A 20255-nucleotide genomic window follows, 5' to 3' on the forward strand; every position below is an offset into this window, starting at 1 on the left:
CTGACTTCAGTGTAGAGTACTTAGAGACTGTTTGGCTGATGTCCTACACACTTTGGAATGCAGAAGGCCCAGGACTAAGAAACAGGTTGCCTTCAGACACCTTTGCATCTCTTTCTCTTTTTAAATTCTATTAATGCAGTAAAAGCATCCTGAGTAGTTTTTTTCTTACAGTCAGCAAATCCATCATGCTGTTGTGTAGCAAAGGAGTGATGCTGCAACGTGTAAATCTCACCTGTAGCCCTTAGACATTTCAACAGCTGGTTCCTCAGAAGCTGTGTGTTCGCTTGTCTGCTAGTTACTTGGGTGCTCTTCAGTACTATCCACCTACAGAGAACTTCAGGAAGGGATCCTGGAGTTAACCATGGGCTTCTGTGGTATGGTCAAAAGAGGAGTCAGTATCAGAGTAACAGGTGTTGGTTTGGGGTCTTTTAAATGCTTTTGCTAAGTGCATCTGAACTGCAGACCTTTATCTAAGTGTTGGCCTTACATTAATAACCCTTCTTGAAAGTCTTTGTCTAATTTGCCATTTGTATCATGGTTTGTGGTGGTGGCTATAGAAGATTTCTGGTTATTTTTTTTTTTATCTGAAGAGAAACAGTGACTTGTAGGCTATCTAGAGAAGAGGTACTTGAAGTTCATACAGAAAATATTTGTGCTCTCCATGATAACAGAACATGGAAGGTTATAAGATCTGATTTGCATCACTGGGGGAAGGTGGGGAGTGTAGACGCTCTTGAGCCATGTCAGCCAGGTCTGTGGCTGAAGATTTGCACCAGGATATATAGTTTTCATTATATAACCATAAACACTATTTTGAAAAAGTCTAAAGTGCTTTATATTTCCATGTTACTTTTATGGGCTTGCTCAGAGTAATCTGCCATCTGGTATTTTTTTCACACAGGGCAGAATGAGGTAAGGGGGGGAGAGATGCTGACTGCTTCCATGCTGTTGCTCAGCTTCCGCTGTGGGAAATGTAACACCTTTCCCCTTTCTTTAATGCCCAGCCTGGCTCGTTTCATGAAGCTCTTCACAGTAAAGTCAGAGCTGACTCTCAAGGCCTGCTTTTTGGAATAGTTAAGAAGCAGCTTCCTTGTAGTGTGCTGGGAAAAAAAATGCAGTGAAAGTCATTCTGATGACAGCTAGAGGGAAGTAATAACATTCTTTGCAGACTTACATGCAAAGACTAAGAAAAATAAGTGCAAGAACTGTACAAGTGAGGGGATTGTATTCAATGCTTGAGTGCTACATGCCTGTAGGAAGTCTTACATTTATAAATACAGGGGTCAAACAGAGATTTCCATTACCAATTGCTTTTAACATTAGCTGAGTGGTGATTCCCTTCTTTTTTCTTTTTTTTTTCTTTTTTCTTTTTTTTTCTTTTTTTTTTTCTTTTTTCTTTTTTCTTTTTTTTCTTTTTTCTTCTTTTTTCCTTTTTCATTTAACCCTATTTCTGTTCTGCTTTGCTCTCTTCTGTCTGGACTAAGCTGTGCAATGTATGTGGTAAGTGCAGAAGAAAGGGGGGAGCAACCTTGCAGCAAAATGAGTTGAGTTGATCCTGCCACAATTCCTATTTTTCCCCCTAAATAATCAAATTAATTAATTAGTCATTGCTCTGGGGAAGTTCTCAGCTTCCTGCTGGCTGTACTGACTTACAGGGCTGCTCTTGATTCCGCAGTCTCCAGCGCCAGCATCTGACCTCAGCACAGCTCCCAAGCCTTTCGTGCTCTTGGGGAGGCCGTGGCAAAGATGCATTTGTGCCTGGGCTGCGTGCAAAGCTAAAGCCCTGTATAGAGCTTGAGGAATGTTAGATTACCCTTTTTCTTCCAGCCCCAGTGGCTGATGTGAGCATGCTCCGTGCATGCATGGCACTGGCTATTTGCCAGGTTTAGAGTAATTTTTTTTTTTTTTTTTTTGAATGAGTGAGTGAATGAATGAATGAATACCTGATTAAGTTAATGAAGCTGAGCCAATGGTGGGAGGGAGCGACTTGGCTGCTGCCTGCTCTAAGAGATCTGGCAGCACATTAGACTTGCATAACGCTTTATAGCTCCATGCTGCGCTCCATATGAGCCACAGGAGAGGGCTGCAATAATTACTCGGCTCTCCGATTGAAACCAGCTGCAGGTAGCTAGTCATCCTTTTGTCCATTTCACTGGTGTCGGGAGTCACTTGTCTTGTGCCGTGGATTTCCAGGGGCAGATGGGTAAGGTGCTTTCACAGAAGTGATCACAGCGGTGAGAAAGCATGTTCGTGGCTCAGTGGCTTTTACAAAAGGTCCATTCAGGTTTCCAAGCTGCGGTTCACTGGACCCACAGGTTCAATGCAGGAATTATCTTAGTTCCTGAGTTCAAAACTTCTATGTAAATAACCTTGATGGGAGCTGTGTGATTTTTTGTTTTCTTGTTCTTTCTTCACTTGGCTGGGAAAAATAGAGCAAAAGGTTTTCTTGTATCTGTTTTTTTGTAAGTAAAGTAATTTTTAAATCCTCAGAGTTCTTTTTGATTGTTGTTTAAAGCAAGTTTTTTCTGGCAGCCCAGAATGGTACATACCTTTGTTTCTCACATACTTAATTTAAGAGTACTGGCACTGCCTGTTAGCACACCACCTTCATTTGTCAACGTTCCCTGCTTGAGAGCAACGATGATGGTTTGCATTCTTAGTTGGAACGGGTGGGTTTTTTAATTGCAACTGGAGCTTGTGACTGTGGAACCTGCTATGTTTGTATAATCCTGCATTATTTCATTTTCTTTTGATTGTTTTCTGTGTTGCTTAATCAGAACAGTTGGGGCAATCTCACTCTTGCCATGCTGGCCTCAGTCAAGTGACACTGGTGATGGATTTGGGCTCTGTGCCCATTTTGTCTACTTGCCATGCTCCCCATTAAGCAGGAGGGAGGCTCCCTACAGCACTGAGTCAGGAAGAGAAACTAGTCACTTGGTTTTGTGGGCTGCAGGGCCTGGGGAGGCATTTCAGGGAGAGAGGAGGTGCAGAAGAGTTGATCTGACTTTTTCTTGCCTATGTGTATTCCTACATACACTGACCCCTACGACATTGCCTGTACTGAGATGGTCAGCTCAGGGTCTGTGCAGGATGAGTGGGCAGTGCTGCAGGCCACGCCTGAATGTACCTGACCTGAACAAAGAAGAAAAAAAAATAAAGAATTAGAGAAAAAATAGGTGCCTGAGGGGGGATGTTTAACTCGCTCTCTGTCTGCAGCACTGGGGGTATGTGCTGTGTGCCTCGAGACCAGTGTGAGCTGCTGGCTTTTCTGTTTTGTCAGTAGTGATGGTCAGTCATCCTGATTTGGGAGGGCACCAAGTGTGTGCTGAGGCAATGAGCAAGGGCTGGTGCAAAATGGCTTCAAGTTAAAGCTTTGCTGAATGAAGTCTGAGAGAAGGCAAGGTGCTGGAATCCATTTCAAGGGGAATTTAACATCAGTTCATGTTTCACACTTTACAGATGGACTAATTATAGTCTAATTTGCTAGCACGTGGAATCTACCAGAGTAGCAGTCTGCAGGGAGGACTTCCAAGGAAAGGCACTGAGCATGCAGATGTCTTTTCCAAATCTGCCCCTAAAGCCATGCTCTCACACCATCCCCTTATCAGCCAGGCTTAAAGGCACACTCCTCCCCGTGAGCGCCTGTGCTTATCTGTAAAATGGCTGCTCTGAGTTGGCTGCTGCTTGCTGGTGTTTTTGGCTGGATCTTCAAAGGGGTGAAACGCCCCCGGTTCCTGTAATTTTTCGTGGGGGGTCTTATTCAAGTCTCCTGGCAGCGAAGCCAGGCGTCTCTCTTAATTTGTTTTGCAGAAGATGGAGAGAATGTTGCGAGCATTTTCAGACACATGGAAGGAGACCTGTGTGACATATCTGCAGTACAAATGTGTTCATACAGGCATGACAGTTTCTGTCACAAGTTAAAATGAGTGGCAAGTGGGTGTCGCTACGTTTATAGTCACTCGTGAAATTTTCAATGGAAAATTGTGTAGGCAGCTCCATTGTAGCTGCATTGTAGGCACATTTTAGATAAATGAAAAACATCAACAAAGTAATTTCTGTATTAGCCTTGTTTATAAATGAACTCTATTCACTCATTTAAACTGCAGAAGCGCCTCTAGGGGATGGGTGTGAGAGTAAAGGGTGTCACTGAGCACTGTCAGATGTCCTGCAGAGCAGGAGATAAAAGGTTGGATGCTGCGCTGGCCACTTGCGGAGTTGCATAGGTGGGATTGCCCTTTCCATCCTGGTGTCGGTGGGGTTGAAGGAGCACTTTAATATACGTGTGTTTGCTCCACGGCTTTTGTGCTCCCACTACAGACTCTGGGTATGTGTGAAGTGGAATGCTGACTTCCCGAGCATCTTGGGTTGGTGCTCCTCATGTCCTGGCACAGGACTCCGAGGCCTGGGAAACAGGACTTCGGAGGGGTTTGGCAGGCCTCTGTCAGGCTGTAAAGGCTTCAGTGTGGCATGGTGGTAAATCATCAAGCTGTTGGAACAAGCTCCAGCATCACAGCTGGATCAGTCCTGCATGTGGACCTATGCAGCTTGCAGTCAGCCTGAGCTGAGACCCCCCAGCTTGAGCAGCCCCAGAACTTTCCTTTGTGGCTGCAGATGGAGCTGCTTCTCTTAGGGTCATCTGAGGTGCACTTTCTGCTGCGCAGCTGAGAGAGAAAGCTGTGCATCAAGCTTTACACCCTCAAATGGCTTTGCCCCAGGGCTCAGACCCTCACTTAGCAGTTATGTCCTTTCCCTTCCTCCATAGAGGCAGAAAGCTCTGGAGTCCACCATTTCAAAAAAACCTCACTATAATCAGCACTGTCAGCTCATGCATTTTTATCTGTGGATATCTGATGCTATTTCACAAAACTCCGGTTCCTGGTGTCACATGATGAGATGGGAAATTCCACGTTTAGCTAAACTAGTAAACTTGCAGGGAAAAGCTAGAGACCTTGAGCCTGAAAGACCTCATGCAGCAGAAGGGCGAGTTAAAAAAAGAAGTAATAATAATAATAGTAATAATAATATTTGCCTTTATAATTTCAATAAATCTTCTTTTTGTGAACCAGTATCGTGTGTTTCAGAGGCAAGAAGCAGGGCCTGACTTCCTGATACCTGAGTGCCCAGGTTTGGCACTGCAAGGTGGGGGATTTCGGTGCCAGAGAGAGAGGGTGCTGCCCATGGGGTGGACTTGGGAGGGTGGCAGGATGACCAGTACACCCAGCACTCCAATGGCAGCCCTGCCCTGGGATCAGCTTGCAGCTCTCGGAGGAAATGCTTCCTTGCTTCCAGCCTCCTTGACATCTTGTACTTCGTCCTCTGGTACCACCTCTCTGCAAAGCATGCTGGAAGAGGAGGGATCACCTTTGCTAAAAGCTTTTTTCTGTATAAACAAAGGATGTAGGCAGCCGTGAATCTGCTTAAATCACCTGTAGTACTCACAGTCCTGCAAGGCTTACGTGTAGGTGCATTGCTGTGTGTGTGCACAGAAAGGACAGAAAGGTCTGCTGCATAGCCCGAGCACAGAGTGACTTTTACACATGCTGAAAATAAGGGCATCTCTTGTGTTGCAGAACAAAGGGATAGCGCCCAGATGATCTGATGGCAGAAACCTGCAAACTTCTGAAAGTTAATGTCAACTCTTCATTCAGCAGTTAGCTTAACTAAAACCAAAGAAAATTCTAGCACCATGTTCCTGTGCAGTTCACCAGCACCTTCCAGGCAAAATAACTACGTGTCCCTAAGCACATTCTGACCACAGTAAAACAGGAGGCATGTGCCTGGCTTAGAACATGTACATCTCTCCTTATCCTCAGAATTCAGGGTAAGTAGCAGAAACAGACAGCTAATGACTGGAGTAGCTTTCTAATGATCAGTTTGTATCACCCGTGTTTGTGAATGGCTGTCCTGGGACTCCATAGTCTGTCCGTCATTTTGGGAATATGTTTTACACTGTTTTTTCCTTCTAAACATTCTTTTCTCAACTGTGGTACCTACCATGAAATTCATGGGAATGTTGAGCCTTTGGGCATCTCACATCTGGTGATGTGCTCACTGGGGTTTGCTCATATCTCTTGCTTTTTGTCTTGTGTGGAGTCTTGTCTCATCTGACTGGGGAGAGGAAGGACGTGCAGAACCGCTGCTCACTGTGCCGAAACCTGTAGCAATTTGCTGTGGCAGATTCCCAGAGGTGTAATGAGAGCGAACACTGCAGTGGACAGTCTGTCTTGTGGATGCGGTGTTATCAGGAATCCTTTCATTTTTGGGAGGAGAATTTCAAATTTTATTAGAGGTTTTCATGTTTCTTATTAATGGATCTCTGCAGTTGGCCCTCCCGGGAATTCTGCCAGGGAGCTGTAAAATTGGTCGGGTTGGACAATAAACTCCTATAGCTGTTGTTGGCGTTCGCTGAGCTGCACATGGCAAGGCTAATGGAATCTGCAGCAGTTACAACCATGAATATGTAGCTGGCAGCGGGCAGGCTGTAGAGCGGGGGGGAGAAAGCTGGCGTACAGATCTGAGAGCCAGAATGCAGCTGCGGAGCCCTCTGCAGTGTGTCTGTCTTCTCGTCTCTGAATCTGATCCTGCAAGATGCCAGCCTCCTTGGAGGGGAGGGGAGAGGTGGGATGAAGTGCCTCCCTTCTCACTCATTTCCAGCGCTGCCGAAATTACTCACTCGTGATAGGATGGGCGGGTGATTTGGGGCGGGAGCATCAGACTGCGCTGCTGCATCTGCCCGGTAACACCCCAGACACAGAGCCGCGTATCAGGCTCCACTCTGCGAATGTTTCATTAACATCTACATGCCAGGCAGGGCATGTATGTCAGATGGAGGAGAGACCCAATTTTTTCAATGCACAGATAAATGTGAGAGTTTGCTGGTCGTACCTGGAGCTGGAAAGTGGAAGTTGAAAAGTCATAGTACTCCGTGTGTTTACTAGGGTTTGGAATCAAAGGAGCCTTTGACAATAAGTGACTGGTTTTATTGAATATCCCTGAAGTTGGAAGCTGACGACTGCCCCCCTTGAGTGTTTGCTTCTTGCACCAGTCCTTCCTCCTGGTGGCACATGATGGTGTGAGCTTGTTGGCAACTGCAGAAAAGTCAGGGACCAGAGAAGGATGAGGGACCAGATTTTCGAAGGAGGTTTAGAGACCCAAAAAAGGCTGTTAGCTGCACCAGGGGATGGAGAAAGTGCCTGATTTCTCAAGGCAGTGAAAGTCCCGCCGTTTGCATAGCCAGGTGCTGCTGTGGCTTGTGGTCCTGGCCCCAACTTCTCTGCACCCCAGGACTCAGTCCTGAGTGGTGGAACACAGCATGTCACTGTGTGTTGGGACACTTGCGTTGCTGGTTTTACCTTTGCTGCAGTGAACTCCAGATAAATAAAGAAGGTCAGCATCTGAAGCTAAAATCCAATATCCTGTCCTGAGTTTTAAATTTATTAGATGAAATAAGTAGAAAAATGCTATTTTGGGAAACAGAGAGGTTTAAAGTGCCTTGCAAAGAGACACTGGAGTTCGGCATGAAAATGCACATCCCGAGCTCCAGTGAGCATTCCCTCTGGGACCAGAGCAAGCCCAGATGGTGACTCCTCCAAGTGATTATTTTTCTGCCTTAAGCCTTTCCAGGAATTTGAGTGTGGGCAGACTGCCAGCGGACACTGGCTGTCCAGACAGTTTAGCAATGTTCCATGTGTACTCACTGCCAGAGATACCAAAGTCCAGCTGCTCTCCCTGATCTCTTTGTCCCTTTTACCTTCCCAGCCATAATTACACATGCCTGCACGCACGCACGCACTTATGTCACACACAGGAGCAAAAAATCACCTGGTGTTTCCTGCTCGTTTGCATATCTTACATATAGTGACTGACAGCTCTAAAGTTAAAGAGAAGGCAAGGCTTCAGAGTCAGGGAAAAAAAAAAGAGCATACAATTAACAAACCCTGCGGCACACCACAGAAGGCAGACGTTCATCTTTCTAGGACAGCCAGCAAAAAACTGTTTAACCGGGTCTTGTACCTCTTGCCTCTGAGACATTCTTGTTTGGGTTGTCTCCCTTTCATTGCTTCCCAAGCAAAATCAGTCCTGTCTTATCTTTACTGTTGCTGGAGCTTGAATTATACTGAAAAGTTACCGTTTTACTTTTAGGTCTTGAAATAGAAGTAGGCTGTTTTGTGCTGCGCATTTGCATTTTTTGCAAATCAGTCCTATGTTTGTTAAGAGTTCAAAGTCTCACTGTGAAATGCTTGGGCTTGGAAAAGTGGGGCGGTATTCACTGCTCTATGGCTGTCTCATCCCTTGTCTCCATTAAATTTATTCATTCCTCCCGTGTTCTTCAGGAGATTTTGGGCAGCCCTTTTGTTACTGGTAAAAATGAAGTCAGCCATCTGAAAGATTTACACAAAAAAAACCAAAATGCAAGACCTAAAAGAGTTAGTATTTGGTATTTTTGGAGGATGTTAGGTTTGGCATAGGAGACCACCCAAACCTCAGTGGTTCGGTGTTTTTTAGCAGAACAAAATCTTTGCTTCAACTCCTGCATAATGAAACTTCACCGCATTTCACAGAGCTTCATAGCTTCACTTTCGATGCAGAGAAGCTGAACCCAGATGCCTCGAACTTTTGGAACCACTGCTTTTGGGGAGCCTAGTTTACTCATCGCAGCAAAAGAGCCTGTCCCTATTTGGTCCCATGTATAAGCTCTCTGCTCTGTTACAGGCAGGGAAGCCAGCCCTCTGCTCCCAGCTTTTCCCTGTGGGAGCGTATTTAAATTCTGGATTTGCAGTTCATGTTCCAGGGGAGATTGGAGGGTGGTCCAAGTCCAGCACAAGCTCTCTGTGGCAAGGGGAGCAGGATGAGCACCCCATGTTGAGGACATCCCCCCCTGGGCAACTGCCTCAGCCAGGATCTGCTGACTTATCTACCCAAGCCGACTGCCCAGGGCAGAAGGCTACAGAGAGCTAAAGTTAACCAAGGATGACTGCGCAAATGTGAGCTCGGCGGTTTTATTTTTAGTCGAACTTAAAAAGAAAAATCTGTAAGTCATGTGTAATATAATAATTTTAGCTGTTGCCAAGACACACTGAGCAACTGTTAGGAGGAGGGGAAGGCCCATGCTGATTTAGCAGGGACCCTGTCTCCTGGCTGCCCTCGTCGCTGCGGTCGCAGTGCTGAGGTGATGGCTGACAGACCAGGGCAGGTCAGGATAGTGCCTGGGCTGCTGCACCCTAGGCGTCACCGGCCCTTGCACATCCGAAGCTGCCCTGAGTTCTTTCATCCTCCCTATCTCCTCAAAGCCAGGGAATCTACACTGAAACAGTGCTTTACCCCCCTCCCCCAGCTCTCGCTATTGGTGTTTTGTTACTGTTTATCAATATTTAAAGAATGGAATAATTAACTTAAGACTGATTGTATCAAACCATTAGAAGGTTTGGACTTTTCCTGCAGGCTTACAGTAGCTTGGAGGACCATAAATGTGAAGAGTGCTCTTAAAGATAGGTTTAATCTGAGTCTAGTGTGTCTTCAAAGTACTTCATACACATATAAACATCAGGCTTATTGTTCATTAGAAGCGAGGGAGCAGGGAAAGAAATCCCCCAAAGGAATATTACTTGCCATAAGATAAGTATCATTACTGCTGCTCAGCATTCCCTTTAAAGTGGGCTATATCCTATTTCCATCTTCTTTCACATCGACTCTTAGTTCTTTCTCTCTCTATTCTTCTTACATGTAATGCATGCTTTTTTTGTTGAGCTGCTGCTCATGCAAGGTGCACAGTTTCTCATCATGCATTCTTGCACAATTTTCAAAACAGCCAGAAATGCAGATGACAGGTGGTGGCTGGACAGGGGCTGAAGAAAAGTTTCACTCTCCATGAAGTTTGATTAGGCAAGGCTAGGTAAGTATCAGGAAGTTAGCAAATGTTTTTTAGTTACAGTATTTTCCTTAGCAGGTAATAGAAGAGTTAGGGAGACTTTGTTGCCTTTGGGTGAATGAGGTGATGTGGAGGAAGCAACTGTTTTGCTCCAATAGTAAAATCTGTGAGTTTTTACAGTGGTGGGGGGCTCATGATTTGGATCAGGAAACTCAAACATGCTTTTCCAAGCAGTTCTGGTGTTCCCAAGGCTGAGTTTGCTCGGTGTTTGGACCTGTGGCCATGGCTGTGAGTGTGGTACCCACAACCTCTGTGGTGCAGCAGTGACTAAGAAACAGTTGGATCCTGCCGGAGATGGATATGGTGCCAGCATCCGGCTGTGGCCTACCTGTGTTCGGCAGGGAGCATCTTCCAGCAGAGAGTCCTGCCTGGACACCTGAATGTGAGGTGTCAGTAGCAGAGGGAGTTCAAAGCACTAGGTCAAAAAAACCCCACCAGACATCAGAAACCTGGCTCTGATCCATCCCTGGCTCTGTGCTGCTGCTGCTGTAAATAGATTGCGTGGCGGAGGTTCATTGGCAGACTGGGAGATGGAGGGCACGTGTGCCTGTAATGAGCTGTGGTGTGGAGCGGGGACAGGAGGCAGCTGCTGCCTCCACAGCCCTGCATGGTGTCACATGAAGTCACCCTGTGGGTGTCTCTGGGGTTCAGGAGTTACCCACCACCTTCCCTCTGCACCACTCACAGTGACTTGTTGCTAATGTAAATATTTTGTGTGTGCCTGTTCCTCAAGGCTCCCTGCTGTGCTCCCATGTTTTTTAGGACACGGTAGGGTGAAGGTAATGTCATCATTGCAGAGGAAGAGGAGGCTGGAAGAACAAACTGGGCACCATAGATACATGGAGGGTTTTCATACAGGAAGGAGAACAGGCCTTGGGAAACAAATGACTGCTGCTAAATGTGGCGGGTTATGACCAGATTGTTTCTGATATGCCTAAATTTTAAAATGTTTTCCTGATGCGTTAGAAAACATGCCCAGGATTTTTCTGCTGTTTACAGCACAGCTGTCAACTGTTCCTTGACATGAGAGGGGCAATGCCTGACCATTTAATTTTTTTTCCCAGAGGTCTTTTTCCCATTTGCTGACTCGAGGTATCTGCTTATTTGTTTTCATTTCTCATTGCTGACGATATGACTCCTGTCTCCCTTGCCCACCATTTCGTTGCAGAATCCAGAGGAGCTGTTGGAGGATCGTGCTCACAGGGAGATGATTCCTCATGAAGTCACTGGATCCCCTGCAGAAATCAAATGTGACTTTCCATTTATCAGACTGAAATCAGAGCCAGCCAGACAGTGAAGCAAGCACAGTGGAGGGGGGACGGCGAAAGATGAAATCCAACCAAGAGCGGAGCAATGAATGCCTGCCACCTAAGAAGCGAGAAATCCCTGCCACCAGCCTGCCTTCAGAGGTGAAGCCAGTCCTGCCAAACGAAAACCACCGTGCAGATAACCTGGCATGGCTCCCCAGCACACCCAGTGGCCAGGGTGGCCTGGGGGGCCGGCACCGGCCCGGGGCCACCTCCTCAGTGGATGGAGGCTTGCAGCAGGGTTTGCACAAGTCACTATCTGCAGGGCTGGACTATTCCCCGCCGAGTGCGCCCAGGTCTGTTCCAGCCTCTACCACTCTTCCCACGGTGTACTCGCCTGCCCTCTCCCAGTCAGGGACCCCCGTTTCCCCCGTGCAGTACACTCACCTGCAGCACACCTTCCAGTTCGTTGGGCCGCAGTACAGTGGATCGTACACCGGATTCATCCCCTCACAGCTGATTTCCCCAACAGCCAATTCTGCGACCAGTGCCGTGGCGGCGGCCACAGCCGTTGCGAGCACTCCATCCCAGCGCTCCCAGCTGGAGGCTTATTCCACTTTGCTGGCCAGCATGAGCGGCTTAAGCCAGCAGGGGCACAAAGTTGAGCCGCACCTGGTCAGGACGCCTGGACTGATTGCTGCTGGGTCTCCTCCACCTGCCCAGCAGAACCAGTACGTCCACATTTCCAGCTCTTCCCAGAGCACTGTCAGAAATGTCTCTCCTCCAACCATCCCGGTCCCCCTGCACCCGCATCAGACAGTGATCCCACACACCCTCACCCTCGGCCCTTCCTCCCAAGTGGTGGTGCAGTACACTGACTCGGGGGGCCACTTTGTCACCAGGGATCCCCCCAAGAAACCCGAGAGCAGCCGGCTGCAGGCGATGCAGGCCAAGGAGGTACTGAATGGCGAGATAGAGAAGAGCCGGAGGTATGGCATTTCGCCTTCAGCCGACATGGGTCTAGTCAAAGCAGGCAATAAACCAGCCCCCCATCATTACGAGACCAGGCACGTAGTGGTCCACTCGAGCCCTGCCGAGTACGGCGTGCGGGATTCCTCAGGTGTCCGAGCCTCCGTCATGGTGGTCCCCAACAGCAGCACGCCCACGGCAGACATGGAGGTGCAGCAGGCCACCAACCGTGAGACCTCTCCTTCAGCCCTCAATGACAAGGGAAGTTTGCACTTAGGAAAGCCAACCCACCGGTCCTATGCCTTGTCTCCGCAGCAGGCTCTGGGCCACGAGGGGGTGAAGGCAGTGGCCACGCTGTCCCCTCACACTGTCATTCAGACCACCCACAGCGCCTCTGAGCAACTGCCTGTGGGGCTGCCGGCGACGGCTTTCTACACTGGGACCCAGCCGCCGGTGATTGGCTACCTGAGCGGCCAGCAGCAAGCCATCGGGTACCCCAGCAGCCTGTCGCAGCACCTGGTGATCCCGGGCACCCAGTCCCTGCTGATACCGGTCGGCAGTGCGGACGTCGAGCCGTCAGGAGTCACGCCTGCGATCGTCACGTCGTCGCCTCAGTTTGCAGCAGTGCCTCACACGTTTGTCACCACCGCCGTCCCCAAGAGCGAGAACTTCAGCGCGGAGCCCCTCACCACCCAACCTGCCTACCAGGCCACCATGGTGCAGGCACAGCCCCACCTGCCTGTGGTGCAGTCCATTGCCTCCCCTGCCGCTGCGCCCCCCACGCTGCCCCCTTACTTCATGAAGGGGTCGATCATCCAGCTGGCCAACGGGGAGCTGAAGAAAGTAGAGGACTTGAAAACAGAAGACTTCATACAGAGTGCGGAAATTAGCAACGACCTGAAAATAGACTCCAGCACTGTGGAGAGGATTGAAGACAGCCATAGCCCAGGCATTGCCGTCATACAGTTTGCGGTGGGGGAGCATCGAGCACAGGTAATGGCAATGCATGGTGGGCTGGGGGGGTTGGACTGGGGTGCATGCTCTGGACCCCCAGGCCACAGCACAGCTCACTTGCTTTGGATCCACTTGGGGTTGGTTCTTCATCCGTGATTGAAACTGTAGACCAAAAATCATCACCCTCACTGTGTTGGGGGAACCATCAGATCACACTGGTGATGAACTCTTGCATATAAAAAGGGACTATTTTTTAGCTGGAGAACTCACAGGAAGACTTACGTGATTTTCGTAGGTTTTGATCAAAATACAAGATGATGTAAGGAGTATGAAAGGTTACATTTTTCAGTTTGATAGGTGATTTTTACCATTCACACTAGAAAGTTCATGCTAGAATCAGATCAAAGCCTACCTTAAAGAGATAGGTAAGTCACAAGGCTGTGAATTGCCATGGCTTGAAAACTTGGAGCTGCCTGGGAATGGTTCTCATGCACGTAAGTTACTGAAATGCACTAGAGAATTTTACTGAGGCTTCGCTTGAAGGTGGTTTTAACGCTGCATGGCTCACGTAAACTCTGTGGTCAAGTGAAATTTGGAAGAAAAAACCATCTAGGTGTCTGGGCAGGCTGTGCTTCTGACCTTTTGTTTCTCTGTTTGCAAAGCAGGAAGAAAACCTGTAACTTTCCAGAGGTGTTTTTAGGTTGAGAATGAGTGCATATTGATTTTAAAGCGTTATCCTGTTGCTGTCCATTTTCTGAGCAATTTAGATTCTGTTGGTTGATGCTGGAAAGTTCAGATGTACTCTGTAGCATTTGTCTTCCTGGAGGTACTCAGTTTAGATAATCCTGTTGGAAATCTTTTTGGTTTGGTGTGAACTCTACCATCTGCACCACTGATGCTGCAGCCTCAGCACCGGAGAAGCAGAATGAGAGAGAGGGAGAACGAGAGGAACTGGACACAGACACAGTTAGTAACACACTTCAGGCTGATGGTTTGGAGGAGAAAAGCAAACAGTTATGGTACCGAGGAGCAGATCACACAGAAAATTTCTTACAGTCTCAGCAGTCTGTGGCCTGTACTTCCCCAAGTGCACATACACGGTAAATCGCTTCATGTGGCAAGTCCTCCTTCTTAAGTCAAACATGCAGATTCCCTCTGTGGGTTTGTTCATGTATGTGTCTGCATCTGCACAGCTGATTGAGGTCAGGCCTCTGGTGCTTTCGGTATAGAGACTCGATTTTTTCCCCCGCTGCTTAACTGTATTTTGCTGCATCTCAAGCATCATTGTTAGAGGAGCTGTTCTTGGATCAGGACCAGTTACTATAATTTGCTGTGGTGCCTTGAATAATGAATTTCAAAAGTAGCAATATCCATTCTGCAATTTTCATCTTGCTCACATTTCTCTGCCTACAGCCAGGCCACTGGTCTCTGCACAGCAGAAGAGGTACAAATGAGCAGGTAGCATTTTGTGTTGTGTCTCGGTCACAGCCCTGTCAAGGCAGGCAATGGCCTGTAGCCCTGGGAAGAGCTGTGCCTTTGCAGGGGGTGCAGTGCCATCCTCTGGCAGAAAGGAAGAGAGTCCGAGGCTGTACAAATCCAGGGCCTGGCACACGGCTCTCACCCAGCAAAGTGTCACCTTACAGAGAAGCCTATCGGGAGTGGGCTGACATCATCACAGCCAAAATACTCCCCAGCTGTGTTTCCCACCGGGGATGCTTCCAGAATGGAGAGCGAGTCACGTAGAGATATGATTAGAACCGGGGGTTTAATTTAGGTTTCCTGCAGATTCCAGGACTTGGGTCTCTTCCCAGATCAGCTGTGTCCCTGCATAGCAGGGATGACTGCCGGTTTTCCTTCACCTTGGAGTGGGGGGAGAGAGAGAGATAGAGTGCGTTTCCACATGCTTGAAGTCTCTGTGGCCTCACCCTCAGCCTGCCGTGGCTCTCTGGAAGTATTCAGCCTTAATTGCAGGTGTGCAGTAGTCATTACTCTGTAGAAAATTGCCTGTGTTAAGAGGCTTAGTCTTCTCACTGAAAGAGCAGTACTTGGTCGCGCTGCTCTGAGCCCTGGCACTGTGGTGCTGCCGCACTGAAATAGAGCTCTTGACTCCAGAGTTCAGGGGCACAGAGCTGTGTGTGTAGTGCAGCTCCACAAAGTATTTCATTACAACTGAGTTTCAGTTGCATAAATGCTTCTGCAAAGAGGGAGCTTTTCGAGTGGTATTACCAAGGGAGTGTAAGTTGTAAAGAGTAAGCACCATACAAAAATAGTGTTGTTATCATTAGCTTTGGCTCACTCACTTACTCCTCCCAGGGATCTCTGGGAAAGTCATTATAATATTGATGAATCTGTATTTTCAGGCTCTGTGCAAACATTAGCTAATTTTCTCAGCAATTGAGGGACAGAGGTAGGAGGTTATTTTCAGCTGAGCATATACTGCTGTAATGTAAACAGGGAGGCACCGGGCAGCTGCTGTTGTGTCGTGTCACTGCAAGCCCACAGCTGGCCCTCCCCAGCACAGCACTTAGGCAGAAAGGGGGCAACTTCCCTCCTTTTCCAGTCCTCTAGTCACCTGGAAAAGCCATCCCTCTTCCAGGTATGGAAACCTAGAGGAAAATCAACGCACCTAAAAGCCTTCGTAACTGAAATAACTGAACTGTCTTTACCCCTGGAGAGATGCTAGGTTTCCATTTCACGTCATCCCTGCTCTGGATTAAGAAGTCAAGTATCAACTGGGCAAGAACCCACAGTCGAGCTGCTACTCCTGTGCATTCAAGGTGCCTAGAAGAGAAGACCTGTGGATCTACATCTCTTTGCAATTCCACATATTCTTGTAATAAGACTTTCATTGTTATTACCTGTCTGTCCTTTTGCTGCCAGGAGAATGCAGAAGCTAATAATGCAACTCCTGTGATGTTAACGTCAAAACACACAAGCAATGCAGAATAAATTCTCTGAAATGTTACATTTCAGTTTGTAATAATTTCTAAAGTATAGATTAAATGGAAGACATGAGCGTACAGTTCCTAATTTTTCTTTTTTAAAAACAAAACCAAACCAGAATCATAACCTCTTAGAGATGGAAAAGTCCCATTACTACATCCAGCTAGTAGCCCTAAATATGTTTTTAGACCATCATCTAGTTTAGTTTTCCCCTTACATCTTTCCATGCATGCACAAACTGGTTACTTTTTCTTTGAGCTCCCCTTTTCATTATCTTTGGCACCATAACAGACACACAAAGAGATGTTGACTCATTTCACTGCTGCAGATGGAGATCTCTCCCAGCCTTCCCCTCATGTGATCTCTGTGTCCCCTGGTCACGGGACAGTAAGTCCTTTTGTCTCCAAGTGATGGGTGGCTGTGGTCTGTCCTCACATTACTGAGTTCTGGGAGTGCAGCAGATGACACAGCTCATGTGATGAAGTCGGCAGCCTGTGGTCTGCTGGACAAGAGGTGGCTTCTCTTGAGAAATTACAGGATTGCGTGACTGCGGAGAGCAGCAGCCCCTGATGTTCCAGCCCTGCCCGCCTTTGCTATAGTAACAGTGGACTGAATTGGGGTAGATGCAGCCCTGGGGGGGTGCCCAGTCAGACCATGTTGTGGAGACTGGTTCCCATGGCATGAGGTGCTGCCTACAGCCCCAGAAATCTCTTAAAGGAAATCCACTCTTGTGAAGGCATCGGAGTGCAGGGGGAACATCAGCAGTCCCAAAGTTTCGGAACAGGGGAGGTTGTGTGGGAGCATGGCACTGCAGAGGCTTCTCTCTGTGAGAAGTAGAGCTTCTATTCTGTGAATCCACCCAGTTGTTTTTTGGGCCTGAGGAGTCTTTCAGTACCCACAGCAAGGCCTTCAGTGGAGAGCTCTGCTGCTTAATTGCACATTGTTTCCAGAGCTGTTTCCTTCTCTTTGTTTCCAGCCTTCCACTCCTAGTTTCATCACATTTTAATAGTACTATGAGGAAAAATACTTAATTGGAAAATGTATGTTTACATTTATTGAAATATGGTTCACATGAACCACTTTCATTACCACCTTTTGCTTTAGTGCTTGTTATTTTGGTTGCAGCATGAGTCACAAGACTAAAGTTGTTGTGTTTCTAAATGGTGGGAAGGGTGTTTCCTGGGCATCAGATCTGCCAGCCCCTAGTATCTGTGTTGCAGCTCCAGCTGGGGTTTCTTAAGCTGTCTTAAGCCTGTCTTGCCTACTAAGTTTGGCTGAGAAATAAAAAAACAATGGGTTATAGAAAGTTGCAGATTTCAGTGGCTGCACTGAAGAGTTTTGGGTATTTTCACTAGTCAGTGTTAAATAGGAATATAAATGTAGCCTGCAGTAGGGCCTCAGTATGCTTCAAGAGGAACCAACATGTTTGTGTCTTGCTTTATCCTCTTAGTAGTGGGTAGACAAGTTCCAAATTTCCTTCTCTCCTACAATAATTATGGCAAGATACTGGGGGGGACAGTGGGGGAAGGTTTTAAAATAAGGTTTTTTGTGTTTCAGTGCAGTGGTCAGAAAAAAATTTCATGGGGGTGTTTTTACTCAATTTTCACACTTCAAAGTTCTTAAACTACTGTTGCTTTTAGAAGATGCTTGCCTCAAATCCCCTTTAGCTGAATCCAGAAGCAGCCAGCTAAAACAGGGCTTGATAACCCATGAGGGAACCCATTTCAAATCAACAGTGGTACATGCACAGTGTGACCAGATCGTGGAGATTCCAGCATTCCACCATCTTTGGCATGACCACCACCAATTCCGGCATTTGTTTCAGTGATCAACACTTCAGGCAAGTGTTTTGGGCACTACATTGAGAAAAAAAAAGCATAATGTTTTGTGGAAGTGTGTTGACATCAAGAGGAACTTGTGTGTCGGTGAGGATGATGCACACAAGCAAGTATGATTCCCACAGATACAAATAGCTTTTGACAAGGATGGAAAAGTAGAAGAAGAAGGAAAAAGAAAATGCAGCAGGCAGGCAGGCAGAAAGAAAGAAAGAGGTGAGAAAAAGAAATATAAAGGAGAAAGCTGTGTCCACCAGATGATCCATGCCTGGAGAAAGCCTACAGTTCTTGTGCAGACAGCAGTTTCCATGTCAGTCCATGAGAGATGCTGGATACTCAGTACTTCTCCCAGTTAGATTCCAGACTGAGATGCATATGTATGGAATAGAATCCCAAGCTCTGGGCAAATATTTCTGCAAATCCTGGTGCTGGAGTGTTTTTATCCAGCAACATGAAGGGATGGGGCTTTCATGGTTACCTCACCCCACTTTCTCCATAGTTCAGAGCTTAAACCAGGGCTAGAGTCAGGTGCCTTTCCACTGTTGCAGTGTGTGTAGTTTGACTGTTGGCAAACAGTTCTGGTTGGAAAAGGTTTAGTATGACAAAAATTGATGTAGTATCTTACGCCTCTAAACTGCTCCTCTTGAAATTCCTTGTACAGTGGCATACTATGTTGGGCAGGTGGAGTGGCAGGATAATAGATGCAGTGTTATCCGCTGGCCTAGTTGCAGAAGTACATAGCATGTATTTATAGACTCAGTAAGGTTTTTCCCAGCAGAATCAATCGTCTCATAAACAGCAGTTGGCTGCTAGTGCATGGCATGCACTTAGTCAGAGGCACTGTCAACATCCGGTGGGAATCATTGGTTTCCTGGTTCTGGAGCATCTATCTCTGAGCTGTGGGACGTTCCTGAGTAAGTCTTCTTGCCCAAAAGGGCTGTGGAGCTGGTGGAGTGTGAGGGGCCCTACCAGGGGCCCTGCTTGCAGGGAGGGCAGCTCTGGGGGTAGCAGTGCTAGCAGGGAAGTGGCAGTGGCTGGACTTCCATAGAGTCCAGCCTCCTCTGTGAGACAGACCATGCAACTTCCTCCCAAGGTTCACACTTAATATTGTGAACAAATGTGTTGGAGCACTGGAGTGCAGTGTGCAGCTCAAACTGCTTCTGTGTTGAAATGCATTTTTAATGATACAAAGCCATGCTGGGTGTGACAGCATTACTCATTCCCAAAGGTGAGAGGTGGTCTCACAAGCCTGCTGTGATGTTCCTTTTAAGTGAGTCCATGGTCCTGGAGAGGGAAGGCTCTCCAGGCAGCTGGTATACTCCATGCCTGCTGAAGAGCTCGGAAATGAGGTGAGCACGTGTATTCAGGTGCTCTCCTACCCTTCTGCCCCTACCAAATAAGGGTTACACCATCAGAGTGGGATCCTGTCCCCATGCCTGAGAAGATCTCCAGAGGACATGAGGACCTTGGGAGCAGAGCGGTGGATGTCTGTCTTCAGCATAAGCCAGCTTCTTGCAGTTGCAGACCTCTCCAGTGTGCCAGGCAGCAGTTAAAAACACATGCCAAGTTTTAAAGAAGTATTAGTCAGAATTTCCTGCTCTCTTTGTAGTGTGCTGGGGTGGGAGGGAATCAGCTCCATGGGTTGAGAGTCACATGAGTCCACATCAAGTGTTTGAGCCTGCAGTAACTGCTGGACTGCTACCACATGCAAAGAAAAGTGGGTATTTAGGTGTTCTATCATGTTGGGACCTCAAGGCCCAGCATTTGCAAAGTCAAGGAGCAGGGGTCACCCGCTGTTGGTCTGTTCTAGCTATGGCGGCTCCCTGTAAGATGGTTAGATAGGATTCCTAACCAGATGTGTCTTTAAAGTGGGGTGAAGCAGCGGGGAAAGGGACATGGTACAGAAAAGGAGACATGGTGCAGGAACCACAGGAGGAGGAGGGATGACCACCTCCCTGAGGAAGTGCAGGAGGTAAACTCAGCAGCAGAGTGGAAGACCAGGTGTGAGAAGGGAAGAAAGTGGACTAGTAACAGACTGCTGGGGGAAAGCCGGCTCTCACTTGCTGCTCTTACGGCTACAACTCCCACTTGCTGCTCTTATGGCTACAGCTCTGTACGTGCTCATGGCCTTCCCCTGGCAATCAGAGTGCCTTCACCCTTCTACGCTGCTAAGTGAATGCTTGTTCGGGCAGAGATCAGGATGACATTCCCATGATCATTTAGGAAATCGTGTGTCAGAACTGAGAGCTTCTCTTGAGCCATCCTCTGGTTGGAAAGGGTCTTCAGATTTGAATTACAGGTTCTAGGTACCAGAAGGGGATGGTGGGAAACAGGTTGCCAGACACTGAAGCTGTTTTAGCTCTTGTGCCTGTCTGAGAA

General features: G+C 47.6%; 1 protein-coding gene across 7 annotated transcripts in view; it reads left to right on the forward strand.

Annotated features, from left to right (window-relative positions):
- Positions 1 to 20255, forward strand: part of ATXN1 (ataxin 1) — a 217334-nt gene that overhangs the window by 188175 nt on the left and 8904 nt on the right. For 6 of the 7 annotated variants that reach the window (XM_017730663.1, XM_017730664.1, XM_017730662.1 and 3 more), the window contains one exon: positions 11097 to 13137. In XM_017730663.1, coding sequence (XP_017586152.1) covers positions 11257 to 13137 — 1881 coding nt within the window. In that variant the 5' untranslated portion in view covers positions 11097 to 11256. Of the gene's footprint in view, positions 1 to 9808; positions 9893 to 11096; positions 13138 to 20255 lie in introns of all 7 variants that reach the window. The other variant, XM_017730666.1, reaches the window with a different exon arrangement.

This window comes from Corvus brachyrhynchos, unplaced genomic scaffold (genome assembly GCF_000691975.1).
Source record: "Corvus brachyrhynchos isolate BGI_N302 unplaced genomic scaffold, ASM69197v1 scaffold43, whole genome shotgun sequence".
In the NCBI taxonomy this organism is placed as follows: domain Eukaryota; kingdom Metazoa; phylum Chordata; class Aves; order Passeriformes; family Corvidae; genus Corvus; species Corvus brachyrhynchos.